This window comes from Myotis brandtii, unplaced genomic scaffold, assembly GCF_000412655.1.
Source record: "Myotis brandtii unplaced genomic scaffold, ASM41265v1 scaffold103, whole genome shotgun sequence".
NCBI classification, from domain to species: Eukaryota; Metazoa; Chordata; class Mammalia; order Chiroptera; family Vespertilionidae; genus Myotis; species Myotis brandtii.
The window spans coordinates 6528237-6545928 of record NW_005353460.1 but is presented as its reverse complement, the minus strand read 5'-3'; the positions used below and the strand labels follow the sequence as shown (position 1 = coordinate 6545928).

At 38.2% G+C, this 17692-nt stretch overlaps 1 protein-coding gene across 1 annotated transcript in view; it reads right to left on the bottom strand.

Moving 5' to 3' along the window:
• PSD3 (pleckstrin and Sec7 domain containing 3) overlaps positions 1 to 17692 on the bottom strand; it is a 418120-nt gene that overhangs the window by 167049 nt on the left and 233379 nt on the right. Inside the window, exon 9 of the mRNA XM_014536830.1 lies at positions 15985 to 16074. Within this exon, the coding sequence (XP_014392316.1) occupies positions 15985 to 16074 (90 nt within the window). The remainder of the gene's footprint in view (positions 1 to 15984; positions 16075 to 17692) is intronic.

Here is a 17692-nt window from a genome sequence, read left to right as displayed (position 1 = left end):
TTGCCAGTAGCGCTGTGTTAAACAGAAAAAAATAAGTGAAAGCTACAGCAATCTGTTAGGGCTATAAGAAAACATACCTTTGTATATTAAAGTGGGAAAACCAATGGTAAAAGCCAAAATCAGAACCAGTTTCCAGTATCTCTGAAGATGAAAGCACAGAGCTTTAATAAACCCCATTCGGAGATCCTGGTGGATGGTGACAAGACGACTACTGCAACATGACGAAGAAAGCAGGGCTTCCCTTGCAGGTGCTAACTAGCTAAATTAGCTACCGGATGAATTGCCTGTACACTATTTACACAGAACACAGAAAAGCAATTCCTAGAAAAAACTATTTCTCCCTTCAAAGCTCGTAACAAATGACACAGAAGAAGAATAGGTTTCCTTTGCCAGGCCTCTCTAATCGTCATGAACAACACCAGGTGTGGGTGGAAGGTGGGAAGAAAGAGAAAGAAAACACACACTGGCAAGGGATGGGAAGAACGGTGTAGAAAGAATCTGGAATGCTAAATGTGCTCCAGAAGTTTAAAGAGAAAAATGTGAGTCACACAAGGAAAGTGACATTTTTGATCCCCATTAAAAGACCCGTTGGCTTCCTGCCACCTTACTTTCCCTTTTGAATTTTATTTCTCGGATCCAGCCTTGCCAACAAATACCAGCTAGCTGTGCTGGCTTCATTCTTTTAGCCCTCATGGACACATCCTTTAGAAGGCTGAATAAAAATGGCCATGGGCAGTTACATCCTTTGTATTTTAAAAAGGTTGGCAGGAGATATTCTAAGGCTTTTTTGTATAGATATATGCATGCCTTTCAAAATAAAAAGGTATACACAAACCTTTTGAAAAGCTTATAAATAGGTAAAAAGAAAATAAAAAAGTATTTTTCCTTTATTTGGATTATTTTCTAAAAATCAGTTAATAAGGCTGTAGCGTGTGTGTGTGTGTTTTGTTCGTTAATCCTCACTCAAGGATATTTTTCCATTGATCTTTTAGAGAGAGTGGAAGAGAGAGGGAAAGACAGAGAGAAACATCCATGTGAGAGAAACACATCGATTGGTTGCCTCCTGCATGCACCCTGACCAGGGCCTGGGCTGGGGAGGAAGGGATGCAGGGCCAGGGCATCTCTGCGAAGAAGCTGATTGCCCTGGTGCCCCCATCCACATAGAGCAGGTACAAAGTCCACTAAAAATGGTCAGAGAGTGAAGTGCTGTGGGAAATACAAAGGAAGTGCTAGACTTCTATGGACAACCACATTCCCTGGTTTTCACCAGTAGATTTGGAGTTTTGAAAAGTTTAGCAATATGGAAATATAACTTTTGAGACTTTCATATGGGTTCTAACAGCCAAAGAGAAGGTGACATAAAAATCACACTATAAAATTGCCTCAGTCCTTTTAAAAATATTATTTCTACACATTAAGTGTGTAACTCTTTGACAATCTTCCTATTTTTCTACTTTGATCTAAATAAAAACCAACCTCTGACTTTATGCTACAGTGGCCTGAAGGGCTTTGTGTAACACAGAAGGAGAGCATCGTGGAATAAAGGGCTATTCTAAGTGCATCGTACACATCACCTTTCCTTTCTCCACACGGGCACTTAAACTATTACTCCTATGTATTCTGGCTCCAGAGCACCCATCAGATAAGTAAAGGCTACTGCTTCAAAGGCGGTTTCTCAGATGTTCCCCAGTTGGAAGTCATTTATATTTAATCTGAGCGCCCTCTGTATTTTATATTTACCTCTCTTTTGTAGGCAGAACTCTAAAGATGCACCGCCCCCCCCCCCGAGATTCTCACCCCTAGTTATTTAATCAAACACTCATCTAGGTGCTGCTGGGAAGGAACTCTGCAGATAAAATGAAGATTAATACAGAAAGATTATTCTGTGAGTGGGCCCAGTGCAAATGTACCCTTCAAAGCATAAGAGGAAGATAAAACTGTCACTCAGGGATGCACCAAAAGAGCAGAGCAGAGGATAGATGAGGCAGAAGGGGGTCGGAGAGAGATGAGAGATGAAAAGTGAGGACCTGACCCATGACTGCTGAATATGAAGACAGAGGGAGGTGGCCTCTAAGCTGAGAATGAGCCCTAGCTAACAGCCGACAAGGAAATGGGAGCTCAGTCCTACAACCACATGGAACTGATTTCTGCCAACAACCTGAATGAGCTTGGCAGTGGATTCACCCTCAGAGCTTCCAGAAAGAGACATAGCCTGCCTACCCCGTGATTTTGTCATGTGTGAAACCTGGGGCAGAAAAAGAACCCAGGCCAACCTCCGGCCTATAAATGGTGAAGTAATCTGTGTTGCTTCTTGCCACCGAGTTTGCGGTAATTCATTACAACAGCAATAGAAAACTAATACGCTTTCTTTTGTACTTTATTCTATTTAAGTTCAAATCTCAGAGGACATCAGAATCACCTGAGGAGCTTTTAAAACTGCAGACGGGCCCCATCCCCAGAGATTTGAAATGGATGAGGGGAGAGCAAGAAGAAGACATCAAGTTTTTGCTTATAGCTCTGTAAGTGACATTCCCCCAACATTGAAAACTATGAGGTGATTTGACTTTCAGTGGTGAGCAAACAATGCAACATACATGTTTGTATCATGTAATATTAATGTCACTCTAATAAATTTAGTAAAAAATAAAATAAAGGCCATGCCTGTGCTCTTGGGGTACCTGGGCCAGTGATGGAAGATATATATTAGAATCACCCCCAAAGTTCCTACATGCCCATTCCCAGGTAATTCCAATCCTCACATCCTCAGAGCAATCCACTGTTGACTTTCTCCTATACTAGAACTTCATATAACAAAATCCTCCTTGCAAACATTTGCATAAAGCTTCTTTCATTCTTAATGTTGCGTGCAGGCAGTCCATTCCTTTTTATTGAGTATTACATTGTCTGAATAGAATAGTTTACCCATTCATCTGCTGGTGGACATTTGGGTTATTTCCAGTTTGGGTATACTATGAATAAAGCTGTAAGAAATACTCTGGTGACATATACTCTCATTTTTCTTAAATTGCTGGATCACAGGGTAAGTATATGTTTAATTTTATAAGAAAGTTCAAGACCTTTCTCTGAAGTGTCTATACCATTTTAGCAGTTCCCATCTGAGTGAGAATGTCAGTCGCCTACGTCTTCTCCCCTCACTGCAAATGATTTTATTGTGTAGCCCGAGTTGAGAACGACTATCCTACATTAAAAATTCCTTCAGGGCAGGATGCATGTGTTACTCATCTTTACATTCCCCAATATATTTAGCACAATCTTTACCAAATCAGGAATTCATGAATCCTATCAAATTTCATCTTGATCCAGCTTCTGACTGTTGCCATACATGGCAAATCTATTATGTATGCCTTCTATACCTAAACACAATTAGTATATAATTTTGAATGAATCATTTTATAATCTATATAATCATGAGTCCAATATTTGTTTTCCCTACAAAATTCTGAGCTGAGGTCATGGCCTGTGTCTGTCCTATCAAGGCCCGCACCCTGAACCCAGCACAGATTCTGGCTCAGAGCAGGGCCTCAGTGAATAACAATGTGCATTGGTGAAAGAAAAATCCTTTCCCTTAAGTTTTTTTTTTGTTTATTATAATTGAAATAACAAGGTACAAGTCTCTACTCTGGGAGAGTTTTATGTCTATAGCTCTCAAAACTCTGAGGAACACAGATACCTCTGAAAATCTGATTAAAGTTATGGATCCCTTCATTCTCTCTCTAAAAAAAATTATATATACAATCACACACATTCACAATTCTATATACAACATCAAATTGTTCACATAAGCTCACAATGCCTATCCATGGGCAGAAATCATTGCACCCTGTTTTATATAAAACTACAATATTTTCTCTCACAAGTATTTATTGAATATCTGATTTGTCTTGGAATCACACTAGGTATAAGGGATACTGTGACCAACAAGACACAGTCTCTGCCCTTAAGACTAAGGGAAAGGAGGCAGTCATGCACAGGTGACAAGTAATATCATTTAATCAAAATTCATATGTTCTCAAAACCCATAATTCTTTTCTTTCTTTTTTGTATGCAAGCAATCAGGTATTTAATAAGGGGTATGTCTATAAAAACAGGAAGAAAAGGGTTAATGATCAGAGCAAATTATACACCAGTTTCTGATTCTGTAAGGCTGTCAGTCGATATTTCTGGATGTAAGGCTCAAGGTTTCTTTTGCTGGAATGAAAGCAGGCAGTGACTATGTGACAGAGCCTCCTTGTCTGCTGTGTGAATGTCTCTGATGATGTCATCAGGTGCTTTGGTGAATTCTGCATGGCTGACACTGCATCATCACTGAGATGGGCTAAATATGAGCTTTTGTGGTGATTCTTCTGAAGTTTATATTATGTCCTTTAGCTGCAATTTGCAATTGCAAGGCTCAGAAAAGTTTTAGTTCTTAATAACTCCAAGTCAAAGGATGGGAGAAAAATGAAACATTAGTTCAGAGGTTATAGCCAAATACCTAAGGAAACTAGAATAATTCAGTTTACAGGTGAAAAATAAAATGTGAAAGACAATGAACTGAACTAGAGTTTAATATCCACAACTGTGATTATAGACTCTATTTAAAAAACAAATTCTCTCCCTAAAATCATCCTCATTTTTCTCAAAGATAATAAAATTAAGATTATTTACTGTATAAGTCTAGTTTCAATAAATTCGGCTTGATTATTTGCATAAATACAATAAGAATAGCAATTGATCATACAGGCTTTCTTAAATCTGTTTTGCTGGAACCTCAAGGCTGAACTTCAATTAGCCAAGAAGAAAGTGAAGAAGTCAAGCCACAAGCTGCCCATCAAGGCTTTGCGTGTGACACCATAGATTTGGGTGGATTCCTCAAGTTCTCAAGGTTACCTCAAAATGCCTTGAGGTTCTTGCTTTGCCACATCCCAGGAAAGCAACTTTCGTTCCTTACCTGGAAAGACGTTAAATAAGCCATGAACCATGTAAATAAGCAAGGTACCAGGCAGATTTTCCAAGGGGCTTCCAAAGTTAATCCTAATTCCTTAAAGCTTTCTGGTGACATCCACCATTTATACACGGCTCTCAAACATGATATGCCACTCAGTCTTGGTTAATAACACCAGTTTCCAATTGTTATAAATAGAAAAAAATTCTCATTGAATTCATGCAAACAACGATATTACCATGAAACTTCAATAATATTCATTAAGAGTTTTCAAATTCTAGAGTGATCAGGTAGGGAGAAAAATATAAATGCTTCAGTATTGCTTACAGAGGTATACTTTACCAAACTGCTCTAAGAAAAACAAACAAGTTTCTTTATATCTAGAAAACAAATTTTTAAAAAATAAGCAATATTTTGAACAAAGTCATAAAAATAATAATTATCCTCACTCAGTTCATTCAGTCCGATATGGTCAATTCTTCTTTATCCAGATCTTCTGCCAGTATTTCCAGCTATTCTTTAGATTTCTGTAAGTCTGTATCCAGTTTAAAGGTGTGGTCTGAAAATTTATTCTCAGACAACTCTATTTTAGAATAAGTCACAATCCTTTCCATGAATCTTTAAGATGAAACCCATTTGCAAATACATCAGAGTAAAACAATGACTGTCGGTAAATGATAAAACTTAAAATGGCATGGTTATGTAGCTGATTATAGTACAACTGTGCTTTTCAGTCTCCATGTGGCGTCTTTAAATCCTAGTGTAGGCCTTCATTCAGCTAGGTTTCAGGTGGTTCTGAATGATGGTTGCTCTGTAGTTTAGTTGTAATTTTGATGTGGCTGTGGGAGGATGCAAGTACTGCATAGCTACCCATAACTCTTCAAAAATGTCTTTTTTGCCTAAGTCTACAACATATGACTAGACTAACAGCTGGGAATGCAAATAATAACCCTTTGAGGTTATATTTTGGGTACAGATTTACCTCTGATTTATGTTTCTGGAAGTGGAAGAAAAAGAGGAAAAGTAGAGTAATGATTTATCTATGTTGCATTCTCAAGGAATAATTACTTCTAAAATTAAGCAACCTCATGGTGAAATGGCATCTACCAGGAGTAAGCATTGAAGTCCCTTTGCGTTCTTCTTCAAATGTCAGTGTTGAAACGAACACACTTTTGTATTTGGGAAAGAATGTGAAGGTAACAGAATTCTCAACATATAGTCTGGTGAGATGAGGAGGAAAAACCACAGGAATGTGTGTCTACACTGACCATGAGACACAGTTTAGGAGGAAGGTTCATGTCCCTGCATCATTCTTGTGATTCCTGGTATTTCTGAGAAAGCCACATCCTATATAATAACAGGCTAATATGCAAATTGTCCCCTCAACCGGGAGTTCGACTGGGAGTTCAACCAGGGGGCGGGGCTGGCCTGCCAACCGCCGCGGCCCCTCCCCCTGGCTGGCCCCACCATGGATTGCCTCCCCCACCCCAATCAGGGCGGGCCAGCTGGACCCCACTCGTGCATGAATTCATGCACCGGCCTTTAGTTATAGCATAGATATGCTATCACTTGTGGAAAGTTTGAGGGGAGGCAAAATGTATAAAACCACCAAAAGAAATATAAAGCTCTAAAATAACAACAAAAAAACATTGATAAGGAATGGAGTTCAAGAATGTTTTGGGGTAGAGAGATGAATTATTCTGTATTAGCAGATTTTCTGATTGAAACTAATTTGTTTAAATGCCAAAACCTTTATAAAATAGTTTTGTTGGCAATCTTTCCAAATCTATTTCACACTCCCTATCTCCTTAATCAAACTAAGTAAACATAATGTAACATTTCTGATGACTCATTAAGTACATCCATTACTCTGCTGCACACTAATACAGCCATTCTCTGAGAAGCTACTGACTACACAAATTTGCCTGCCCTTTGTCAAAACAACTCCAGCTGTTCAATTTAGTGACCCAGTGTTTTTTAAAGTTTCATTTTCTCTATATCTCATTATCAAATCACTTCTTGCTAACGTCCATAAAGCTGACTAATAGCACTCCTCCAACTTCATCATCCTAATTTATGACTAACTGGGAACATAATTATTTCTTCAAAATAATTTATTTAAAATAGTTAGATTTAAAAATTTAGTAACAACCTAAATGGTTGTTTTAATTAAATTTTCTTTAGAAAAATCAACTGCATGCGGCTATTCCTTGTTACTGAAGACCTGGCTCAGAGAGGATCAGTGGCAGGCGCCTGGCCCAGTGCCCAGTTTTCAGCACTTGCTTATATATTGGTAATCGCCTGTGTCTATATGGCCACTTGCTTAGGATACTCCCGGAAAAAAGATTGGGCCAAAATTTTGAGGAAAAAATTGTGGTTATTATTAAAAAATAGGCCAAACTCTGTGATACCCATTTATTGTGGCTGTTGAGAGTCATTTTTATTTCTGTGTGTTTTCAACTTTTTCAGTCTTTTTAAGACAACTGACCTTTTACATAAGTGAAGCATTACTAAAACCATAAAGCACATTGCTTTCCTTTATAGATTGTTTTTTTGTTTTGTTTTGTTTTTTTTACTGAACAGATATGTATAAATGACTTTAAATTAAAAGTTGTTTCTGTGTATCCTTAATGGATAGGTAAACACCGTGCTGAGGAAGGAACTTTTGCTATGATAGCTCATTTGCCGTTGGATTGTCGGCCTGTTAGAAGTGCTTTGCTCCCGAGGAACCCTCCCCCCACCCCATCTCCACTGATATATCATGCCCAGAAGGAGGATGGTTTAAACTCACAATGTGACCCATTACATTCATATCACTATTACATGTTCACGCTTGAGTGATAGGAGCAGCAATCTTGATGGACTATGTTATGACATTTACAAAATGGTTCAAAAACATAAACATTCTAACTTCTATGGATGCATCTGAATATAAAATTCTGTAGCACTTCTTCATGATCAAATTAAAAATAGAACCTATCTAGGAATTCTTAATATTCCATTACAGTACCCTTAATGATTACTACCTCCCCATGTCAAACTTTTATTTTATTTGGTTAAAAATCTGTTTGTACTCTTTAAGCAGCATCTGTTCTGTCAAAATGTTCTAATCGACTTATTTTTGATAGATATTTTTTTAAAAGCATGAACATGATTTGTGGGTCTCAGCTACTTCAAAGTATTATCCTCATCATTACCACCACTTTCACTCAAGGTTGGAACCACACCAAAGGGAGCTTCATTATTCTGGCCATGACGAGCACATCACTGGAAACAACAGCATGGGGAAAGCAGCAGCAGAAACACATCATGAATCTTTGATCAAAACTCAGCTTGATTTATTTCACTGAAGAAAAGCTATATTCCAAATTTTAAGCCACAACTTTAAAGCTTTTCTCTTAAAAGACTCTCCTGTTTATATCAGGAAAAGCATCCAAGTCCTTTTCCTCCCTAGATACTGTTGCTACCAGGTTTCCATGACCTCCTCTGAAGAGCGCACCTACTCTAGGCAACAGTTGATGCTCTTTTTTTAGCTACACTTAAATACCACCCTTAAGTTCCTATTTTCAACTACATACTCCGAATATAACTCAGATCAAGTATTTTTCAGAATTCACTGAGGCTTTTCATTTATAAGAAGTTCAGACTTGTCCTGGTCAGTCAGTTAGAACATTGTCCTAATACGTCAAGGTTGTAGGTTCAATTCCAGGTCAGGGCACATAAGAATCAACCAATGAATGCATAAATAAGTGGAACAGCAAATTGATGTTTCTCTCTCTCTCTCTCTCACTCTCTCTCACTATTTTTCTCTCCCTCCCTCTCTCTCTCTCTCAAATCAGTAAAATCTATAATAATAAAAGCGTAATATGCAAATCAACCAAGGACCGTCCAATGACCACGCTATGACACTCACTGGCGCCAGGCCAGCCAAGGCAGGTGCGATGTGATTCATTGGGGGGCCCAGCCATCACCCCACAATTTCCCCGCAGAGGGAGGCCCAGGCCACCGGCTGGCAGGGCGATCAATCAGGGGGGCTCTGCGATCGTCTCAAAGAGGGAGGCCCAAGCCACCAGCTGGTGGGGCGATCAATCAGGGGGGTAGGGGGGCTCCGTGATCAATGGACCCAAAGAGAGAGGCCCAGGCCACTGAGTGGCAGGCTGCAGAGAGTGGGCGGGGCCTCCCTCTGCGGGGTGATCGATCGTGGGGCTCCCAGATTGCAAGAGGGCACAGGCCAGGTTGAGGGACCCCCTCTGAGTGCTCGAATTTCATGCACCGGGCCTCTAGTAATAGTAATAATAAAAATAAGAATAAAAGTTCAGACTTTTTTCAGACTGTGCCTGCTTCTTCCTCCTATAATTCTCTAGGAGTAATCTTTTGAGAATGCTGCTACCACCAAGGTAATTTTCTTGGACTTAAATCTGAACTTTCACTATTAAATACACACTTCTTTGTCTAAACTAATATGTGAAATATAAAAGTTAAAGCTTTAGAGATATAAAAAAAATCTTGAGAGATGATTTGAGTTTACAAAGAAATAAGTGATGTTAAGAACGCTTCCAGTACGTAGATTGAAAGATCCTTAGAGACTATGTATAAAGTTTTTGCAACTTCTTTCTTTCCCTTAGAATATTTTGCTTAAATGACATTGCATGAGTAAGTTTGAGCGCAACAGAAAAACGAAACAAGCAGCTCTGGTCCAGGTGGGGAGTGGTGACAGGGAAGGGGTGGGCTCTGGATACTGTGGACCACAAAAGCCTGAACTGAAAACCTGAAAATTATGGGCACAGCCCATGGGAACTAAGGCACCACGAGGTGGAATTATCACCCTGAGGCTCTATCACTAGTCACTAGCAGCATCAAGACAGCCTCAGAGTCGAGTCACAGACACTAGAGCAGTGCTAAGAAAACAAGCCAACACTGAGCTCACTTGAATGCATTCTAGATGACACCATGCCAGCCGCTGAACACACATCACTGTGTTAATCTCCATAGTCACTCTTAGAGGAAGGTCTTATTACCCATGTTATACATGAGAAAACAGAAATGTGAAGTGGCCAGCCAAGGTAAAATACTGGGTTTGCTTTACATTTGGCCTCACAAGTCAAACATTAACTCAGAAGGAATTATTAGGGTTTTCGTACTTTTTACTGCTCTTCCACTCCACGTAGTTTAGAATACAGGTGATAGAGAAAGGGACAGGGGGGCAATCTGGAAAAATAATTTTCCAAAATAAACTTTAACACTAAGCGCAAAATAATTCCATTGCTAATATTTTTCCCTCAGTATGGTCACCACTCACATCCAAGCCACCATTCCTTTTCCGTGGATAACTGAAACATTTTTTTAACTGTTTTTTCTATTTCAAGTCCTACTTCCTTACAAACAATTCTCCACAACATCCAGAGTAACAGGAATAATTTTTAAATAAAGAGATTCATGTGACTTTCCAGTTTTCAACTCTTGAAAAAAACTCTCATTGTCTTTTTCTCAATACCCCATTGTCTTTAATGCTGCTACACAGTTCTTTCTCAGCTGTTGATCATGACATTCAGCACTTTGAAAGAAAGGCCAAGAGCAATAAAATTTCATTACGCTAATTTTTACCTGATACATACTAGTCTCTGGCTGAATGTAGAGAAACTACCCCAATTTGCCTTTTTTTTAAATTGAAAGTTTTATTGAGACAATTGTAGATTCACATGCAGTTTGTAAGAAATTAAAAATTTCTTGCACCTTTTACCCAGTTTACTCCAACAATAACATTTGCAAAACTATAGTGCAATATCACAACCAAAATACTGATATTGATAAAACCTATTTTTGCTTGGATTTCCCATTATACGTGTCCTCACTGATAATATTGGAAGCAAAGATGAATGAAGAGAGAGCAAACATAGAGGAGAATATTGTTTAAGGTCCTCCTTTTGGTAGGAAGAAAAGTAGGGGAATTGTCAGTGTTAAATGTCCAGTCTTCTCCCTGGCTGCAAAGGTCCAATCAGAACGGGAAATGGAACTCTGTTAGAGAGCCGGGCCTGCTTTGGTCTCTCTTTCTTCGAAGAATCACTACAGCTCTTGCTGTCACCATGTAAACAAGTCTTTTTTGGAGTTTGAGCTTATAAAAAATTGCTTATCTCTAAACCTTTAATGGCTGATTTTTATTTTTATTTTTTTGCTTACCCTTATATCAAACTGTAATACATTTAAAAAGACTAATGGTTATGAGTTTGCATAGTATAATGTTATATTTCATACTTATGTTTCTTCCTTGTCCAACAAGACCCATTAATCTTTATTTAAAATGTGATTTTCTTTGTTGATCTTTTGTGTCTGTTTAAATGCTACCATCCTGGCTATTTTCTCCATTGTTTTCACAAATTATTTTTCTCTAAAAATAGCAAATGAAATAAACTTCATTTAAAACAAAACATATAATGCTTTCAGCCAAGTACATATATTAAGGAATGAATGCAGGTAATCTATATGTACTTAGAAATTTCTTTTAAAAGAACCTTACCTAAATTCTGTCCTTTGGGGAAGCAAGGGCAAACAAATGCATTTGAATAAGAACTTTTATTGGGATTCTACCCAATAAACTATGTAACAATTTATTCATCATTCCACTAATGGAATGAAGCGTGCAAATTTCACTAAGCTGAGCATAATGATTTACATTTTTTCAATTTATCTGCCACTCTCCCCTCCTACCCTCAACCCAACTCTCTATTCACCATTAACTACAAACCTGAGAGAGTGAAAAAAACTTTCGGTTTTCCTTTGACTGCAAGCTAATTTCAAAGTTAATAAATTCCCAAGTAAAGGAGAGACAAGCAATTTCTACCAAAAAATTAAATTTAGAAAGAATATTGCCAAGTCAAACATCTAATCATAAGCCTGAAAGGGTGGCATGTTACTGACTTGCCCAAGCAAGATTTATTTACCTTGCTTTTTAATGATTTCTAGTGAGACTGCCTTTTAACTGGAATTATTTTTAAAGCTACCTGTGTACTTAGATTTAGGAGGAGTTATGTTTTAAAACACTCTGCATATTGCATTCAGTTTGTTTTTTAGTTACAGTAGAATCATTTTGAAAGACCTAGGTGTTTTGTTTTGTTGTTTCTATCCTCTCTATCATTAAGATGATATAAATATTCTTAGAGATTATTTTAGCTATTTTTTTTTAAATTTCCCCTTGGCACCTACTGAATTCAACTGCTGCTCAAGGAAAAAATTAAAGACCTAACTATTGAGTAGAATAAAAATATTAAAGAGAACATTATTTGAGTATGAAATGGTAGGTGGCAATAAGAAAACTAGAATAATAAACAATTAGGATTTCCATGTTTCATTGCCAAAAGCTTCATTCTCCTCAAAATGTAATTCTTGTGCAGCCTGTAACTAATCTTCGATCCTATATGTCCCAATGCCATTTTTCACTGGCTCCTCGCTCTTATTTTATACTAGAGCAGCGATTCTCAACCTGTGGGTCACGACTCCTTTGGGGGTCGAATGACCCTTTCACAGGGGTTACCTAAGACCATCAGAAAACACATATATAATTACATATTGTTTTTGTGATTAATCGCTATGCTTTAATTATGTTCAATTTGTAACAATGAAATTGGGGGTCACCATAACGTGAGGAACTGTATTAAAGGGTCGCGGCATTAGGAAGGTTGAGAACCACTGTACTAGAGGCTCAGTGCACAGATTCGTGCACTGGTGGGGTTCCTCAGCCTGGCCTGCAGGGATCAGGCCAAAACTAGCTCTCCAATTTCCCCCTAGGAAATTGTGAGAGGGCGGTTCTCGGTGATGCACACCAGAATTGGGCTTCCTCCTCTCTGGTTCCGGATGCATCACCCAAGAACCACAGCTGCCAAGTCACCGCAGCTCAGCAGCTCCTGCGTTGAGCATCTGCCACCTGGTGGTCAGTGCATGTCATAGCTACCAGTTGGACAGTCGAACAGTCAAATGGTTGGCCAGTCACTTAGGCTTTTATATATATAGATTGTTTCTTCTCTTCGTTCATGTAAGGTACCTATATAATGTTTAGAAAGACTTTATAAAACAAATGCCTCTTATGGAGGATTCTTATGGCTCTTCTTTGGAACCAACTAGTCTTTAGGGAAAAAGGACGCCATTAATAACAAGGATTAAAAATCTTACTACAATGGGAGGAAATGCTCAAGGTCAAAGTCTCAGATGGTTCATTTTAAAGAGCAAGAGAATATGTGTGTTTAGGCTAAGCAGGGATGGGGGACAGAGTTCTTGTCTGTTGACACTAATTATACTTGACTCTAGCAGTTGTAAAACTTCTTAAGGTTCAAATAACTTCAGGAAGGGATGGTATCCCTTTCCAGCACACTTTGAGATAGGTAACAAAATAATATTAAACAAAAATTATAATGATTAAAACAACTAGATGAAGTGAGAACTAATAAAATCTCCCATTTCACAGATAAGGAAATAAAGAGATAAAGTTTAAATGAATTTGCTCACATCCCTCAGTTAGTAAGAGATGGAAGCTGGGATTAGAACCCAATCAGCATAGCTCCCTAATCCATAATCACAATCATCCATCTTTTGGAAAGTTCAGCCTCCAACCCAGAACTGGCCCACATTTTACATTCCCATCCCTCTATAGTCATGTCCTTAAGAATTTTACTATTTATTAGAGAGTCTTAGGAATGCCTTATTAAATCTATCATAACCAAACGTAGAACCTACCCTTCCCTTCTCCACCTTGTCCCCAATGATGCTTGAAGGCAAACTACATCCAAGTATTGGGATGGGCAGGCCCCATAGAGCCATGAGACAGGCCAGATGTTTTGGCATATTTTATTGAATGGATTACTGTCTTGATGTGGTGAGGGCACAGGGAGGAGACGGGAGGGAAGGGAAAAGAAAGATAGAAGAGTGAAATAAAACAAAAATGGTTTCAAGAAAACCTTTTCTTGCTGAAATCTGCAGTAAAATCCAGATTCCTACTAAAATGAAAAACTTGTCTTGGGTCAGTGTGTGGCTGGGCTTTGCTATGAAAGGAAATCAATATTTTACTTGACAACTTCCATGCTAAACACCACTATCATTTTTCACTGCCATTTCACCGTCATCTTCTCACAGTAAATAAAGAATAGTATAACACACACTTTCTCCCCTGAGGTTTGTGAACATGATCTCGATTGTACAATGGCAACAAATCACCTGGCAAATTCTTGGCAGAGTAAATCAGCGAACATATGTTTATCCAAGGTGAACAGTAGCCACTGGACTGGATGGTAACTAAATTTGCTTTCAGACAGCTCCATCCAACATGCTCTACAGCTACACAATAATTTACCCACAGTCGCATGCTACCATAAGGCGGTATACCACTAAAATCTAAAAGCTTCAACATGAAAAATGTTCTTGTCAATTTTCATTTCTGACATAACTGGGTAAAAGCCTCACAAATCCTCCCTTAGAAAGACTCCATTATTTTCCATGCTAATGCAGCTAGACTGAACGCAGACTTGTTAACCCGTATCCACAGTATAGCTTCAAAGAATGTGCAGAACATATTCATCATGTCACAATCCAACACCTTTTATTTCCCATTCAGAATTGTAGCTTCAGAAATGGCAGCATTTGCTTTATTAAAAAACAGCTTTAGAAATACCTTCCTTAACAGATAGGTAGTTGCCAGTGGCAGGGTGTAGAGGAGTGGACAAAATGGATAAGGGGAGTCAAAGGTACAAACTTCCAGTTAGAAAACAAGTCCCGGGGATGTGATATCCAGCATGGCGAGTACAGTTAGTAATACTGTACTGCATATGTAAAGGTTGCTGAGAGTACGCCTCAGAAGTTCGCACCACAGGAAAAAAAATTCTGTAACTATGTATGGTGACGAATGTTTAACTACACTTATTGTGACCACTTTGCAATATATACAAATAGCGAATCGTTCAGTTGTCCATCTGAAACCAATATAAAGTTTGTATGCCAATTATACCTCAATAAAAAATGCCTTCCTTATATACTAAGCTGAAGCTACTTTCCTTCCTGGGTCTTTTTCATAATGTAATTTTTTTAAATGCTGCAATTAAAGTCAGAAAGACTAACAATCTCACTGTACTATATTTTTATAACTTCTTTCAGTTTCCACAGTATATATGTCTTGCAGAACTCTATTCTACATATTTTATATAGTTTAAAAGTCACATAAAACATAATGAAGGACTTATATTTTAACTGGTCCACTTCCATTTTACACGATTCAAATGTGTCACCCTTCTTAGCAAATTCATTCAAAGAAACTGATTTCAAAAGAAATCTACATGTGTACAAAGTTTTTAAAAAGGTTATAAACAAACAGAACTCTGTAAAAATCACATTTTCAACATACATATCTTATCCTGAACTTCTAAAATAGTCACATTCATGATCAATCACTGTGTTGTATTTGATCAAATGCACATCTCATTTATGCTGCTGTAGAATGTTATGATTTTCAAATTGTCTCCTGGAAAACAGCCTGGTGACACGGAAAAACACTCTGACTGCTACCAATGATAAAACCGAGTGTAAACAATTCAGGCATTCTACAATTACTCAGACTTAATTTAATCTATTTCCACAGACAACCTGAGTGCCGGTGGGACTAGGGGTTGAATACAGTCTGAACTGCTTCCAATATAGTCTGCACCTGCTTTAAGTTTCCGTAGTGAACATATCTTTGTGACTGCTTTCAAATTCTGACAGTCTGCTTATAAATATATCAAAAACTGCCCACCAATTATTTATATCACCAATTACTCCAAATCTAGTTATTATGTCTGTATCATTGATTACAATCAATAAGTATAATGTGGACTTTAAGGAGCTATTAATTGAAGGGTACTTTGCATCAAGGACAAGACCCGGTGGAAACATCAACAGTAAAACCAAAAGCAAAAAAACAAAAATACTTATGTGATCCTTAGCCCGTCTATTTTGAAGAGAAATATATGCATAAGAAAATATAAACCTAAGTATAGTTTAAAAACCAGTATCTCAATGCTTACTTTCAGTAGATCCTTGGAGAAATCACCACCCTCATTGACCCCTTGGAGGTTTGCAATGAACTCTTGGCAGCTCATCTTCTTTCCAATATTCTGGAATAGAGGCAAATAATACAACATAATGACATCTATGGAACTGAGATTCTTAAAATGTGATTAAACAATGCAAGATTGATTTGTTGTTTCAAAGCATGAATATATACATATACCCCAATATATATGTATCTATGTATCCATACACACAATACAAAATTATATGCTTAAGAAAAGCAGATTGTTTTTATGCTTTTAACACTGTCATTAAAATAGCAAAATTATGCCTAACCTTTATTTTAACCTAAGGAAAATATACATGCTACATTTATATAAATATGGTATAATGTTGATTTTAATGAAAAACATGGATAAAAATTACATTTCTGAGCTGAACTCTGATAGTTATTTATTTGCCTTTTTATTTGTATTTCCTACATATTGTAAAGAACTGTGAAGGCACTGAGATTTTAGTCTACTTTCAAGCTAACAAGTTAGCCTGTCACAATCTCATGAGTATTGGCAGAAATTAAGACGCCTGGGTGAGAGGCACACAAATTTATTACAATAGGAGTAGCCAGAATATCAGCATATTCTTGCTCCAGAGCAATGTGACACCTGCACATGTAGTGCGCCAAGATATAGGAAAGGATCCCTGAGCTTTGGGAACCCGAATCTTTGTAATGGGCAGTAAGTTTCTCCCTTTGCTCTGAAGGGAGAAACCAGGCCTTATCTTCCAAAGCTATAAGCAAACCTATCCAGCGGCTCTGGAGTCACTCTATCTTCCACAGCTGTTCACTATCGAAATAATCTTGAAAAACAGACCAGAACAAAGGCAACCAAAGCTTCTGTTCAAAAAATAAAAAGCAAGACCCCCAAGTAGAACTGTCTCCAAACACATTTCCAATCTGATTTAAGGATAGATGTTTTTTTTTAATAAATCACATTAATAAACAAAATGTAATCAGAAAATCTAAACCACAAAAGAGAAAAGACACAAGTTGGCTGACTGAGAAAACTAATAAAAATGCTACGTACGACAGAGTCACCTCCTATGCCAGCTCTAATCAGCTGGTAAAAGCTGCCAATTGTGGAGGATTTGGAGGTTCTATCTGGACACCAAGAGAAACCTGTCTTGAGTGCAGGAGAGGGATGTAGAATAAAAATGAGCCACACAGGCATGGGCTCTCTGCCGAAATGTGGTCTAACAGAACCAGAGTATACCAACATAATAGCATCCCCGCACATAACATGCATACAAATAAAATGCATGTTCTGCAAGGCTATCCTATCTAATAATAGAAAAACATGGTAATTAGCCGTACCTCCGCTACCCTTCCCATTGGCTAATCAGGGAGATATGCAAATTAACTGCCAACCAAGGTGGCGGCCGGCAGCCAGGCAGCTTGAAGCTAACAGGAGGCTTGCTTGCTTCAGTGATGGAGGAAGCCAACGTTCCCCACCTGCGGCTGCCGGCCTCTGAGCTTGCAGTTTGAAACATTGTTACAAATATAGAAGCTAAACAAAACCCCAGAAACCTGTTTCAGCCAGCCGGGATCTCAGAGCTGGAGTTGAAACAGTGTTTCGATTATAGAACCCAAACAAACCAGATACCTGCTTTCAGCAGCCGAGGCCTCAGAGCTGGAGCCAAGCCTCAGAGCTAAAGCTGGCCCAGAAT